The sequence below is a fragment of the Lepisosteus platostomus genome, chromosome 18, assembly GCF_059453375.1.
Source record: "Lepisosteus platostomus isolate fLepPlt1 chromosome 18, fLepPlt1.hap1, whole genome shotgun sequence".
Classification (NCBI taxonomy): Eukaryota; Metazoa; Chordata; class Actinopteri; order Semionotiformes; family Lepisosteidae; genus Lepisosteus; species Lepisosteus platostomus.
The window spans coordinates 4,196,534-4,211,378 of NC_142628.1; the positions used below are offsets into that span (position 1 = coordinate 4,196,534).

At 38.7% G+C, this 14,845-nt stretch overlaps 1 protein-coding gene across 11 annotated transcripts in view; it reads left to right on the forward strand.

The window, feature by feature from the left end:
- The window catches only part of osbpl5 (oxysterol binding protein-like 5), a 77,719-nt gene that overhangs the window by 26,177 nt on the left and 36,697 nt on the right, over positions 1-14,845 (forward strand). For 6 of the 11 annotated variants that reach the window (XM_088611828.1, XM_088611831.1, XM_088611825.1 and 3 more), the window contains one exon: positions 1,844-1,922. The exons of 4 other annotated variants lie outside the window; for them this stretch is intronic. In XM_088611828.1, coding sequence (XP_088467954.1) covers positions 1,881-1,922 — 42 coding nt within the window. In that variant the 5' untranslated portion in view covers positions 1,844-1,880. Of the gene's footprint in view, positions 1-1,843; positions 1,923-13,531; positions 13,637-14,845 lie in introns of those variants that run through there. One more of the 11 variants, XM_088611840.1, reaches the window with a different exon arrangement.

Here is a 14,845-nt window from a genome sequence, read left to right on the forward strand (position 1 = left end):
GACATTTTTTTGACAAATCAAACGGATTCCATTAGACTTGCTTAGGCTGTTGCAAACCTATATGACATATGATATTATTGTCTGCTCACACTCTTCTCCTACACTTTTTTTCATTTAAAATATTTGCTGTTGCTCCTCTACCCTGTTGAAACAGATGAATGCAATGCATGAATGAGCAGATCAGTGAAGAGTATCACAGCGAATAGCAAGCACTTATGTAATAGGCTGTGCTGAGGATACATCCGACGTAGCTTTCAGGAAGATCAGAATACCTGTAATTAGCCTCCTCTTCTCTTTGTTGAAGATAATTAGGGTCCTTTTGCAGAATGCAGAAGCGGAATGCTTTGGAATGATCTTCCTTTCCTGACAGTGTCCCTCTTTCCCATGTCATCCCGCCTGTCAAATACATGCTAATGAAGATCGAGCTCAAGCCGGGTAATGGAGCAGAGCAATGCTTAAATGTCTTCCAGGGCTTCACAGAAAGTGGCATAGGAAAGCAGCACTGCTGTGCTTGTGGAAAAATATCAATTTTAGGAAAAGCGGTTGGGAGGCCAAATCACAGGGGTAGTGAGGAGCTCTTCTAATGTAACTGTACATTCACAACATTTCTCATTGGCTGCAGGGTGAAAAGACTTTAGTTTAACTAAATGTGCTTCAGAAATAAAAAGACATTCTATAATCTCGATTGCACCTTGAATGTGTCTTTTTTATATCTTTTTCTGCAGAAAGTAGATGTATAACTCATGCTTCTTTCTGTGTCTTACAGTAACTTAAAAAGTTCCCTTATTTTTCCCCCTATTTTCACATAGTTTTACATTATAACATTTTTTCTCTTCTAAGATGAGCCCTTAAGAATTTAACTCCAAAGTAGGTAAAAACCAAATGTCAAGCATTACATCCAAATACAGTGTACTGTATTCAGAATTGATTTCTTTATTTCATATCTCACAGTTCGATGTGAATATTAGGAAGTCTAGACATAGATCTGACTTCTTATTCAACAGTATTCCTGGGCTGGTTAAGAGTTGCTCTCTGGTGTCAGCATCAAGCTTTCACAAAAAGTTCCTTAAGTTATTTCACAGCTGCTCATGGCATCCATTTGCAAATAAATCTTTCTTCATTAAACTTGGACCTGGGTTTCAGCCAGGTAATCAAATTCTATTCCCAGCTAAACTTAGCTGGAAGCAGTTGGGGGCTCATAATTGATCAGCAGCTCATTCAATAACGTCATTTCTCTATAACAGAGGATTTCTGGGAAAAAATACTAAAAATGACAGGATAGTGAGAGGAGTGTAATGTTTTTTCAGCTGTGGTAAGACACAGCAGTAAGACTTTTCTTCCCGAGAGGGAATGACATTTACTTTTCAGAAACGTGTTTCATCTGAAATTTTCAAATTAATCTCAGAGCATCTTTCACATGTATGACTTGATCACAAGTGTTATAACCTGCTGTGCTTCTACACAATTGTCATTATTTAATGTGGGGGATGAGACTGGATGCTGTTTGCATAGGCCATGGTTGTTTTGAGAATTGTTTTGGAGCTGTAAGAATTTCAACATACAGAAATTGCAATATGCCACATGTACAGTATGTGTTTATACTGTACAAATAACGAGCAGTGCCCATTTCCCCTAAGCAATTTGTAAGCACCAGTCTCCTTAATTAGTGATTCCTGGTAATGTAGTTACACTCCAACGAACATTCCTGCTTGTTAGGCTTCCTTCTTGTCACAGAATGAATGAAGCATCCAGCAAAAGTTGTATAGAAGCCAAGAAGAATTTGGAAACTTTGGCTAAATGTAAGTGTTCTAAAAAACAAATGTCCTTTCTTTTTTAACGTTAGGCTGAAAATGACCAGCTAAAGCCATACATGAGCGTAAATGTACCAGATGAAAGAGAAGAATGACAGTCTGATGTCTGAGGCAAGTATGAGTCTTGTAAAACACTTTTAAACTTGAAGTTGTAAGGAGTGAACTCTGTACTCTAGATTGCTGTGTACGTGTACTACTACTCTAGTAACAGATTTCATGTTGTCAGTCAGTCAGTTGTGCTGAAAGTGGTAACAGGGTGATGTGACAACAGTAAGCTTAAAAAAAGACGTTACTGGACTTTCTTGTCTATTTACCGAACCCTTCAGGATTTTGAAAGTTAATCTCCAAAATTGCAATGTACCAAAAAACCCAACAAAGAATAAAAACAACAAGAAACAAATATATTACAGTTATGAGGCTCCTATCCATTGAGTCCATTGAGTGCTCCTATCTTTATAAGATTAGTTGAAAAATTAAGTGCCTACATGTTTTGACTAGAGGGAATGTATCCCAGGACTGAACCCAATGGAAAGGGACAGAAAAAGAAAAAAAAACCTTTGTCTCTGAAAGTGCTTATGGTAAAGAAGTATTTTATTTATTTCACCTGTGTTTCTAGATATAAGAATCTAAAGTGTGTGTACAGGTAGCTCTTCACTGTTTTCTGAGCTGAGACTTCCATGGGCACAGATCACGAGTGAGATCAAAGAGTCTGAGGGGACATTTCTGTACAATTACAGAATTTCTCAGGAAGCACAGGTGAAGGTCTTAGAGCCTTTATCCAGGTTATGTTCTGTTGATCTTCCCAGTTTTCCCCACCCTTTCTTAATATCATTGCAGGGGGCGTTAAAAGCTTAAATTCCAGACAGGAAATGCCTCTCGTTGGCTCTGTGACAGAACTCTTCCCGATGCGCTGGACCTCCGATCGGACTAGTCCTTATAGTTTGTTAACATTTAAATGAAACAATATGCCTAAAAAGTTTTTTTTTAATTTTTTCTTATTGTTAAGAGGCAGAAATCCCAGCTAGTTCCAACATGGAATTTGTTAGTCTCTCGTAATCACCCATGAAAATAACTTGGCCCAGTTGCAGATTTATACAGGAATGTATTTATATAGGAAATCTAACCTTTTACACAAGCCATGGATAAAATTACTTAAGCAGATTTCTTCAGTTTTTAAAGAATAATATTAAGAAATAATCCTATAAAGTGCTTTCTTAAAACCTTTGTTTTGGAATCGCAGTGTAATGTACTTCATTAATAAACTATGCCCGAAGATAGATTTGAAAAGTACTGAAATTTGCTTTGAGTATCATGATTATAACTATAAACATGTAAATACAGTCCTTTGTACTCAACTCATTTTCAGTCATTTCTAGTTTGCAGAAAACAAGATTTACTTTTTTTTTAACTTAATTTGTATTTTTTCTTTCTATTCATGGTACCAGAGCACCAGCTGTCACTTTAACTCCAGGCTGTAGCAGTAAGGGCAGAGATCGCCGTGACCTGTCTGCTGAAGAGCCTTTAAAAAGCGAAAAGTGCCGTTTAGGGCTTATTGTTCCACTAAGTGGCATTCATTGCATCAGGTAGAAGGAGAAAATCATCAAATTCTATGACATTGAAGGTAAAATCTACAGTGTGTAACAGTGTGTGAAGAACTCTATGCAGGTCGGGGAGCGGAGGAGTCCAAGGCGAAGACGGAGTTGGAATTGCAGGCAGGGTCATTTCCAGGAGGCTTGAAGACAAAAAGGGATCGCAAAGGTTTCGAAGAGCTTGGGGAAACAGTAGCCTGTTTAATACTAAGCGGTGAAGTGAAGGCTGAGGAGGTTTAAGTAGCAGGTGCGGTGAGAGGCGAGAGACGTGATGGGAGGACTAGCTTGTGCGTTGTCGTTTTCGGGAATTGGATTGGGCTGGTGTCTGATTGACAGGGGTCGTGGGAATGCGCCGGCCTTTATCCCAATTATGCGGTTGAGCGCCCTACAGTACAAATGCATTGGGGTAGTGATTTCTAAAATGGGATGTTCACTTTGAAACTTGTGTTCGTTGCTCTTGTAAAAACAATTACAATAATTACAACCCCTAAGTAGTGTATTTTCAATAAAGTCAATTCAGTTCCACTTAACAAACCGATATAGTTTTTAACATTGCTAAGTGATGTATTTTGTGTAGAATCTTGTAGAAGGTTTTGTTGTTCTTTGCATCCAGGTGCTTTTGGTTGAAGCTCTCCATGTCCATGAGGTATTCTATGGCACTTGTGCATACTGTTGATTTCACAGGTGAAATCTGGTCTGTCTAGGGCTGGAGTTCCTAGTTCAGTTTACTTGAAATGATGAAATGCTCATCTGTTGCCTTGGTTTTGACTCTTGTGAAGAGAAGATACCTTCTGTATTGTTGCCAACCGTTTTTGCATCAGGGATTCAATAGTGTCAGGGCTGATCTTTATCATTTTGGTCTGCACCATCTTCCTTCTTCTGAAGATCTGAATGTTGTCTCTGTATCTTTGCAGATTTTCCTTATGATGGCATTTGCCTACTGTAGCTATCTCCTTTCATATCGTACAATCTTGAAGTTGTCCAAGATGTGTAAGTGTCAGGATCCTCTTGCTTTTAGCTCCAATCCTGCATCCTGGTGTTTTGGCCGATATCATCCTGCTGGAATCTTGGCTTTTATATAGTCTTGCTTTTAACAAAAGCAGAGTGTTCCAGTTATCTTATTAACTTGCTGACAAACTCAGAAGGACCAAAAGTCATCTACAAGATCTCAAGTATACAACAGAATGCTTCTAATGCATGCCTACTACTGGGTTTTTGTAATAAGAAAAGTGTAGCTTTGCTTTGAGGCATATATTATAGAAGCTTGTAATTATTTTGAAAAGCAAGAAAGCAACATGGAACTATAATTAGGAAGATTAAAAGGGACACTCGATTGTCATTCATTTAAATTCTCATGTACTGTAATTTTATTATATTTTTAGAGAAATGTTTATCTTATAATTAGAAAATGAGTTAGAAAACTTCCATCTTCAATGGAACATCAATGCAAATGTGGTGATTGTCAGATCCGGTCTATTTGGAAGGGTTGCTCACAGTTTGTACAGCAAACACAGCCCAGTGTGATAGACATGATTGCAGAGGAGCAAATACAGTGCTGAAACAGCACAAGTGGAGCTATGCTGTGTGACGTGGCCAATGGTGATGAAGAAGAAAGTTACAGACTGTGAGGAGATCAAGAGTCTTCAACAAGCCCGTTTTTCACTTCAGCACTCTGTGGACATTGTGCAGTTGGATGTTTCATTCAACACATCAAATGTTGATGTTTTTAACTTTCGATATGTAGAAAATGTAGCCCTAAAATGTTCCTGTAATACCTGTATATAGGCTTAGCGTCTAAAGTAGATAGTTTCTGAAAAAAAAACTTATTGAAACTACATAAACAGTAAATGTTGGTTTTACAGTTTCCAGTGCTATCAGCATTTTTAAAGTCTAGACCCAATGAAGACAAAACATCCTTGAGAGGAATGAATGGCCTTAAATTTCCAGAATCAACAAAGCATCGACAACCAGGGTTCCCTTGGTTACAGTTGAAATGAGAGTCATATTCAATGCACTGTTTTAAAGATCAGAGAATAGCGCTCTTTAGGAAACCTGCTGTCCTGATACTTTTATTAAAAGGGTTTGATGTGTTTCTGAGAGTGATAAATTGCTGCGGTAGGACTGTGTATAAGTATGATTGCCAATTGTGTCCCTGACTTTTTCCTAACAGAATATATGACTCACTGTAAGATTGATTTTTGGAAGCACTACAAAGCACTGTGAGGGTAAGCACTAATGGCAGTGTTTCAAAATGCTCTTTCTTCAATTCGTGATTCCCTGTTAGGATTTAAGGGGAAAAGATAAGAATTCCATTGAGTATTAATTTGATGTATTGTAGCTTTTTGCAATTAAGATGCTGCTCTATAACCCCTTGTTAGGTTTGGGCCATTTCAGGTTTTTGGCCTTCATTTTAAAGCATTTGCATGTATTGTATATTTGTTCATTTTTTCTATAGCTTCTAAAAGCTGAAATGCCTCAGACTGCTACAGTATAGATAAGAGTCTTAGCTGTTTCGAGTGCCCTATACTGTATGATTTCCTTTCCTATAACTATATCCTATACTACTATAAGCATGACTGTAGCCAATGTTACAGTATATACCTCTGATGTAAACGTGCTATAGGTCACATAGCAGTGCTCGGTGCACAAGCCCAGGAGCATGAAGCATCGATGTGGCAGTATTGCTACTGGCCTACTCCACCCTATGGACATGACTGCATATGCGGCTGTTAGCAGCTCAGTGTGACTGGGATCTGAGTCAAGCAGTCAGCCAGCGCCTCGTCCTCTCAGTACTGTTGCGTTCAGAGAGAAGGGCTCCACGCGAGACCAAGGTCATGGCTTGTCATCAGAGGCGTGGCAGTGTTGAGGCTGTGTCATCCAAGAGCTTGGTTTGGATGCTACTTTTCATGGTACAGAACATCGGCCAGAAGAGGTTTAGGTCTCAATCTGGAATCCAGCGCCTCGGCGTCAGTGTCATTGAAGACCAATGGAGGAACGTTCTGGCCGGGCATCTTGATCAGAAAATGAGTATCTCCCACTCTGGGTGGCGCAGCGGCACAGTTGGCAGCGGTGCTGCCTCGCAGGACAGAAGGTACCAGTCAGAACATTATCCTTTTAATGTGAAAACACTTGTAGCCTGCATGAATGTCGTGCCTTCCTACCTCGTTTAAAGTGTCCTTTCTATTAATTCTATTATGATTAATTTTTTCTGTTATGTAATTTGACATCAGGACCTCTGAGTTGATCTAATCATGGCCTCAATATCCATCTATATTACATACATTATAGTGTATTATTAAACAATGATCATTTACATGACATCCCATTGACATTACACCTGAACAATTAAATTTTGTTGTACTTGGGCATCCTAAGCTTTGTTGTAGCAAGTCAAATACATTTACAGCAAAATGCATTTTTTGCTTTTCTTTTTCTGGCTAACGGGTATGGATTGTCTGGCCAGAGACTAAACCTTACGATGTGATCTGCTGTAGATCATGGAAGGACTGTCTCATTCTCAATCTCTTAATCTTAATTCGTAGTCAAAATGCAGCACAAGTAGATCTGTAAGTGTGCATGCTGTTTTCATTTCATAACCGTTTTCAGAAGGGGCGAGGTGCAGAAGTGAATTGATTTCATTACATGGTGCTCACACTGTTATTGGTCCCTTTAGAAACTGTTTGCAAGCCCAGCAGCAGCTAACATAAACAACAATGGAGGAGAATGCACAAAATACATACACTGCTTGGTTTTGCATAAAGGAATAACTTAGACCACTGTCAGCTTCTTTTAGCAGTACTTCATGTGTTACACCTCTGAAACACACAGTTTAGAAATGAAACTAGTTGCTGTTCTTCTACGAGGTCATCACTCATCTCTCCTGCAGATTGTTTACATCTTTGTGAGCAGGGAGGAGTGTCAAGGTTGTTTCTGTCAGATGATTTAGTGAATGCAGCACAGATCGTTCTGGCTGGGAACTGAGTGGATTTTGTATTTGAGCGACATTCCTGTCCCACGTTCTTCCTCAGAGCAGAATGCCAGAGGATAGAAGTCCTCAGGAAGAGGCTTTTTTATCTCCTTGAAAGGTCATGCTTCCAGGAAAAGACCCCTGTAAATTTCTTAGAATCATAAGAATATATTCTAATATTCTGTATCTAGTTTTTCTAGGTTTGAATATTGTCTATATGTGATTTATGTTATTAGATAATTAAAAATTATTGAATGATATACTGTATTCATTTTGAAGCAAACAGTCAATCTGAAACTGGTAAATACTACATTTTTACCACTCCAGCTTCTTCACTAAAATTTAAATGCAAAACAATGGAAAAGAGGAACAGTATAATAGGTAACAGATGTTTGGCTGATGGACTGTATGGAAATGATTGTCTCACTTTGCACAGTATTGAATATCTTTCAGATATACAGTGTGTGTTCTCCACAGCATTGTAGTATGGTGATTATGATGTTCAAAGCTTCACTAATTGCAATTCACTTCCTGTTGGCAGGTTCAGTATTCTTTCTCTTTGAATCACTTTGCATTCAACTTGCATACAGGATAGGTGGTGTTCAGGGTTAAAACGTTTCTGACCAATTTTGCCACAAACTGCTGTTTAAAGGGAAATTAAATGCAAAATACTTCAACCGTAGTTTCTGCCATGCCTCTGATGCATATAGGGACTCTATTTCATGAGTATACTGTATAAGGAACAACACAAGAGGGGGCAGTTGGGCCCATCTTGCTTGTTCTGTTATTAGTAATGCAGTTTATCATACCAAGATCCAAATCCAGACACCTTCACAAACATCCATCATAGTCAGCTCGGAAACACCTCAGCAAAAGAATTGATAAAAATGAATACTTTATAAAATAATTTCTGTTTACACTTATGGTTTTGCACTATAATAATGGAGTGCTGGTTTCATTGTTGAGCTCGAGATTGTCCTTTGACATTGTGTGTTCAGTACCTCTCAGGGCTCTGAATACTTGTTTCAGGCGTCCTCTGAATTTCCACAGCTCAAGATGAACACCTTTAGGTGAGAAGCCTTTGAGACCAGGCAGCTTTTTAAATGATCCATGTAAGCCCTAGAACCAAGTAATGCCCAGCTCGTTCTGCCTGCTGCACATTGCATCTTGAGACATATATATTATATCATTTTAACATTGATTCACTTGGTTTAAATTCTGCACTTTATGTTATATATCCTCTCATATTTGTTGGCCTTTCTTATTGCATCCTCCTCATTGTCTAGATGTGCAAAATGATGAATCAACATGAAAACATAAATCCTTTTCAGAGGTTACTTACTTTTAATAGGCGCCACACTGAGAAGCTGGTAAAACATAGGTTCTGCAAGGCAGAAAACTCCCCTGGGCAAGTCCTGACCTTTTACTGGAGAGAGATTAAATTAGCTTGTATTTTATTTGAGGATGAAAAATCATGCCATGTTAAAGCGTCTTGTTCTCAAAATTTATGAATGCGAATAGCTGCTGAGAGAGATTTATGTGAATTGGCGTGACTGGCTGGGATATAGACCCTTTAGGGAACAGTGCCGTATTCAAATTGCTTTTCATACCTGGGGTCTTATTTAAAGCAAACTTATTGTGTGATAAACACTTTGTAAATCTAATGCCTAATTCTTGTAGGTTTTGATATTTTTGACACACGAATAGATATTGCATCATTGATTAAGCGCACGATGCTACGTAAGCACCTCCCATGTTGATGGATTATTTTGAATTAATTTAGATCAGCAGTACTACTGGAGATAGATGATACTGAGCTGTAATTGGAATATTTATCCACGTTGAGCTAAAATCAAATCCGATCCATATTAATTACGTACATTAGATTTGTTGTAATATTTTAGTTTGTCAATGTCCATATTTATGTAGCATAAAAAAAGCTTCATAATTTGTAATCGAAAATCAGAAATTGAAAGCTTGCTAAGCATTTTGTTTTATAAACAAGGCTATCAGCTTTGGGGAAAACAATATGACCTTACAAACCTAATGAATGATGATCTGGTAGCCTAAATTCCATTTTGAGTTCACATACAATCTTGCTTTCATGCAAAATAGTTATTTTCAGACACCACACACTTTTGTGGGAGATCTACCTGTTTAAAAAGGCACATCTTATCATTGTAATTACCTCTGCTGATCCAGAAGGCCCAGTGAAAAGGTGATTCATTTTCCTGCCACACATCAAGAGCTTGGGATGGAGACATCAGAATTATTCAGAAAATAGTGATTGTCTTTTGTTAGGACAAAAATGCTGTGCGGCGCTGCACATACATTCAGTCACTTTGTCTCATTAATTATCTCTCAAGCGCTCAGTTTAATATCACTCTCTTTATCTGCTATCTGAGTATGATAAATAGTCTGTCACCATCCAGTACTGCTCTTCCAGGTGTTGCATCGAACGTGTATAATCTCATGCATAATGAATCTACAACGTTTAAAGGTAATACGCAGCTATAGAAATGACATTCTGTCTGAATCCAAGAAGAGAAATGATGTACTGTACCTTCTCAAAAAGTTCCTGTTTTGGACTAGTTAAAACTATATTGTTAATTTGAGATACTGTATGACAAATATAGACACTTCCAATTAGTTTCCTTCAAGTTATGTTCTTGACTGATGTATTTCAGTTCAAAGTGGGTTTTTAGTAGCCCATGTAGGTGATGAAGTAACTCAATTTATTTAATGTTTCAGTTGTGCAAATTATTAAAATGTTCAGTAGTGACCAGAGAAGTTTAACAGGATCCAGTGTCAAGCTAACATTGAAAATCTTATGATAACTAGATCCTAATGGCTGACAATGGGACTAGATAGACCTGTTTACTCACTAATGTCAGTGCATAATTAAACGTTTCCATACTGTAAACTGTACCAGTAAATAGAAAAGTCTACTTCAAAACCACTAAAAATGTAATGGAAGTTATGCAGCGATCAATTCAGTTGTTCTTGTACTGTAGTTCACCAAAAATCACTTGTTGATGAGGACCATCCATCCATTGATTTTTTTTTTTAATTGCTTTATCCAGTACAGGGTTGTGGGTAGGCCAGAGCAAGGCAGGATACAACCTGATCTCTAGGTCACCAGATTACTGAAGGAGACCTTGTCAGATAGTGAATGTGCAGTGAGTGAGACCTTACGCCTCCCAAGTCTCTAGTTGAATTGTATTTGAATCTGGAGAGATCGCAACTTTTTTATATAAAAGACAAAGCAGAGTTTCCAGTCTTTTCATTTCACCAGGTACTGTATGATGAACTAGTCACCCATTTAGATGAATCAATCTACTGTACCTACTTCTGTGCACTTGCTGCCAATTCACCAGATGTTCAGAGAAAGCAAAACACTGCCAAATCACTGCTAGCACTGCTAATCCCATTTAGTCGGTTTGAAATGTGTTCTCTGGCACATGTGATCTTGTCTTTTGCTGCACTTGGAACTGGCTGATATTGTAAGCTGTCCTATTTTATGGATTGGTACTGTATGAGATCATTCAAACCAGCAGTACAATGGTATAATTAGGCTGCTTTGATTTTTTGTTAGCATTAGCAAATAATTTCTAATTGTCAGTTGGCAACATAAGTTGGTCAAAGCGAATGGAAGACACGATCTTTTCATCATAATGAAGTGCAGTTTTGGAAAAGAAATGAGCGGAGGCCGTTCTTTAGGCTGGTCAAAAACATTGCAAGCAACTGGCATTTAATTTCAGTGTATTTGTTGACTTAAAAGTGCATGTTCTCATCACTGCTTTAGCAGGTCATAAAATTAAGGATAGTGAGGCTTCGTGAAGTACTTGCAAGCCATCACTTTTCTGCTTGGTTCCGTTTTGGGTGAAAATCTTTAATTGCACTCATCCTCCTTACTTTGTTCAGTAAGTTAGAAAGTAAAGGAAGATGGATTCTAATATAAAGCTACAGCTCTGTACGTTTTTTTCATGTTAGTGAGGAGGTTGTTACTAGGGCCGTCTCAAAATGGATATACCGTAGACTTTTCTGCTCCGATTGGCTAAAGTTTTAAAAGCTTGTTTCATAAGACGTGCCTGTCATCTGAGCAGCGGTGCCTTTCAGGAGACATTTCTTCTTTCCATTCTGAATTTAGAATGAGGACAGAATGGAGCTCATGGACCATGAAGAGAGTGTTGCTGGGGAGAGGCAGAGAAAAAGCAGTCCTCTTTATCTGTGGTTATGACTGTAGTTTAAAATAATATAAAAATACAGTGCTGACTGGATTTCCAACAGAACTAATCCACAGCAGACTTCTGCCCATATGTGGGATGCTTATTACAGTCTGGGAACTCCAGTCACCAAAGAAAATTGGTCTTGCTTGCTGAGAAATATTACTCCTTGTCGCTTTCCAGACCCTGTTGGACTGATCAGTACCAGTGAATATGAGATCCATGGCAAGTCTATTATGAATGCTTCACTACATCTGGTCTAGAATCCCCTTTTCAAACAATCTGATGAAGCTGTGTCTAGGCTTGTGCGTGGTGTAATGCAGAGATCAGGAAGTTATCCATTGTCAAAGAATAATACCAGGGGGTTCCCAGTTCAAAGCTCCAGTTCAACACTGATTTCCTGAGTATGATACTAAGCTAGTTAACCTTCTTTCCTTTGCGTGGGAATTTCGACAGAGCTCCTGTTGTGGTTTCTGATGCATAGGTCACCTTCTAGCCTCTGAAAGTCACTGTAAGCATCTACTGAATAATTTATTAGTTTTTTGCAGTGAGCAGGAATGAGAGGAAGTGGTCAAATGCAATTTGTGAATGAAATAGAGGAAATCATCAGCTAGTCTAAATTTAATTTTAGATTAAATGCATTGTCATCTCAAACTGTTTTTCAAAGCAATACTTCCTGGCCTCTTTTACGGACAGAATAAGTTCACGTCACTGTTGAGATTTGAGGAGCGTATTTTAGAAAAACGTGATATATTGATACCTGTAACCCCTGTAAGCAGATCAAACACATTGTATCTCCTTCACAAAAGATCCTGTTTTGAATTTTAGCTGTACTTCATTTAGCTGCTGGAAGACATGTAGCACTAGATTTAAATTTCTCCCCACCCCTTAGTTGTTTGGCTGTCTAATCTTGTAGTTGAATGTGCATTCTGAGCAAAGGGATGCTAGCAGTAAACAGCTGCTCCGCTCTCTCAGTGAGCTCTCAGTGAGCAGCTACACAGGAGTGAGACAGGTCTGCCCGTTTCAGATTCCAAAAACTGGTCTGTGTTTATTATTACGTTTTGTATTAAATACGGTATCAGGTCATGTAATATCTATTTTAAACATACTGTATATTGCCCAGGTACACTTAAAAAATACTAATGACTGTATTAAATTAGGCCCATTGCTGAATGATAAATGGAAAAAAGTGTTCCAGAAAGAGAACCAGGAGCAAAGATTTAATCTTATTACTTTCCACGTTTTGTAAAGCTTAACAGTGCTTATAAACCGCAAAGTATTCTGGTTTAAATAGAAGTTATCCTGCTTTAAAAACAAAAACTGAACATCTGTCATGAACTCAAGGCTCGGTAGTTGGATTCATCAATCCTGTGAGTCTGGGAGAAATCACCATTGGAATACATATCGCTTGGGAATAAGGATCCAATTGTGTCAGGAAGGATGTTTGTAAGATTAGAACATCTCCTAAGGATATAAGGCTTCTTTTGCTGAGGATCCATTCCTCTCGCTGTGTACAGCAGGACCCTGTCACAGCTGTGCCCTCAAAGACAGGGCTGGGACTTGTAAGATCAGCCTTGTGTGGCAGATGGTTGTCATTTTCTGCTGCTTGACAGGTGGTTTTGATGGTATACCTCCACTGTCAGATCAAGGAACTAGCACTTACAGTGCCCCTTTGTGCTCTCAGCTAGCAGTGCTCACACCATAATTACCACGACAGGTGAGCTGCACTTGTCTTAGTCTTCTAACACACCCTAAACACCGAGAAGGATTTTATCACTTTAATTTTGTACCATTTGCTTTGTCGCAACATGCCTTACTCACTCATTACTGCTTTCAGGAGGTTACCAGAATAAACACCAGAATATAAACTGAAAACATTTCTACTGTAAGCAGCAGGGCAGTGGGGATATTGACAGTGTCATGTGCCTGTTTCTGTGTGAAGAAGCCAATGAGCCACGATAAAGACGCATCCTAGAATAAACCCAGTCCGGGGGTCTCACAGAGAAGAGTGGCACAGCGGTGGTGGTGAGGGTCCGCACACAGGTAGACTGGCTAGGTGTGATTGGCTTCACTTACCTGTTCTGTGTGGGGATGCCAAGGGAATGAGATACCTGTTCACTGTCCTGGCAATGGGACTAAACGAGCTCAGTGAGCCAAATGGTCTCCTTTTAAGGCAGCTTTGGCCAGTGTTCAAGATGGATGTGTGTGTGAACAGAAAGAACAGATGCAGTTGGATGACAGCTGAAAGTCATGCTGTAGCAGGCAAGTGAACATGGCAGGATACCCCTGGCTAATTTGAAATAGGTGTGTCTGTGTTAGACTCAATGCATGTACTGTAATATTGTTTTGTTAATTCTTTGAAACTTGATTAGTTGTCTTGGTCTTGTATTGTTTTCATGTGCCCTACTGCAACCTGATTTTCTAAAGAGAAATAATGGATTTTTCAATGAAAGGGCAATGGGCACAACTTTACAGAACAGAAACAAGTATAGAAATCGTGTGTGTAATTCTCACTTACAGAAGTTGAAACAGCATTGTCTAGACTGACAAAAATAGACCTTCTTTTACATCTGAAGTGTTTCCAAGGTGGACCAGTAATTTTTTAAAAAGTTTATTTAATGGCTTGATATCAATGCCAAGACCTCACAGGAAACATCGAAGAATACCAATAGTTGTACCATTTCAATTCAGTCTGTCATTTTAAATTATTTTTGAATGATATGGAGTACAGTAGTAAATTGTGTTTGAAGTTTTACTGGATCAGTAACCACAGAGAGAAAGTACTGCCCTGTATATCTACAGACCTGATTTACCACAGTTCAGAAGCTGTTAGGAGTAGTGGTTAAGGGTTACTGAATGGCCACCTCTTGTTTGTATCCTTTCTTATGTTGACACAGAAATGTGCAGTGACAGAGTTGGCCTCCAAAGAACACCCTGATTATTAGTATAAGTGTAAATATGTATCGCCCTCACTCACTGATATGTTTTCTCTGGGATAGTTTTTGTGTGTAAAGGTGCTGTGTGCGACGCTCTTGGTTTCTGTAGAAAAAGCAGGTGCAAAAGAAGGAAGATGTATCCCTTTCCTTCTTTTAACTGGAGCACACTTGGAATCGAAGAACAGTCATGTACATATACAGTGATCGTGGATGTGTGTTATTTGTGGCTCAGTGACTACAAGCTGAAACTTCCACTCTGTAGGGCAATATTAATTTGATAGCACCATTGGAAACACTGTAACTAAGTGCCTTAAGA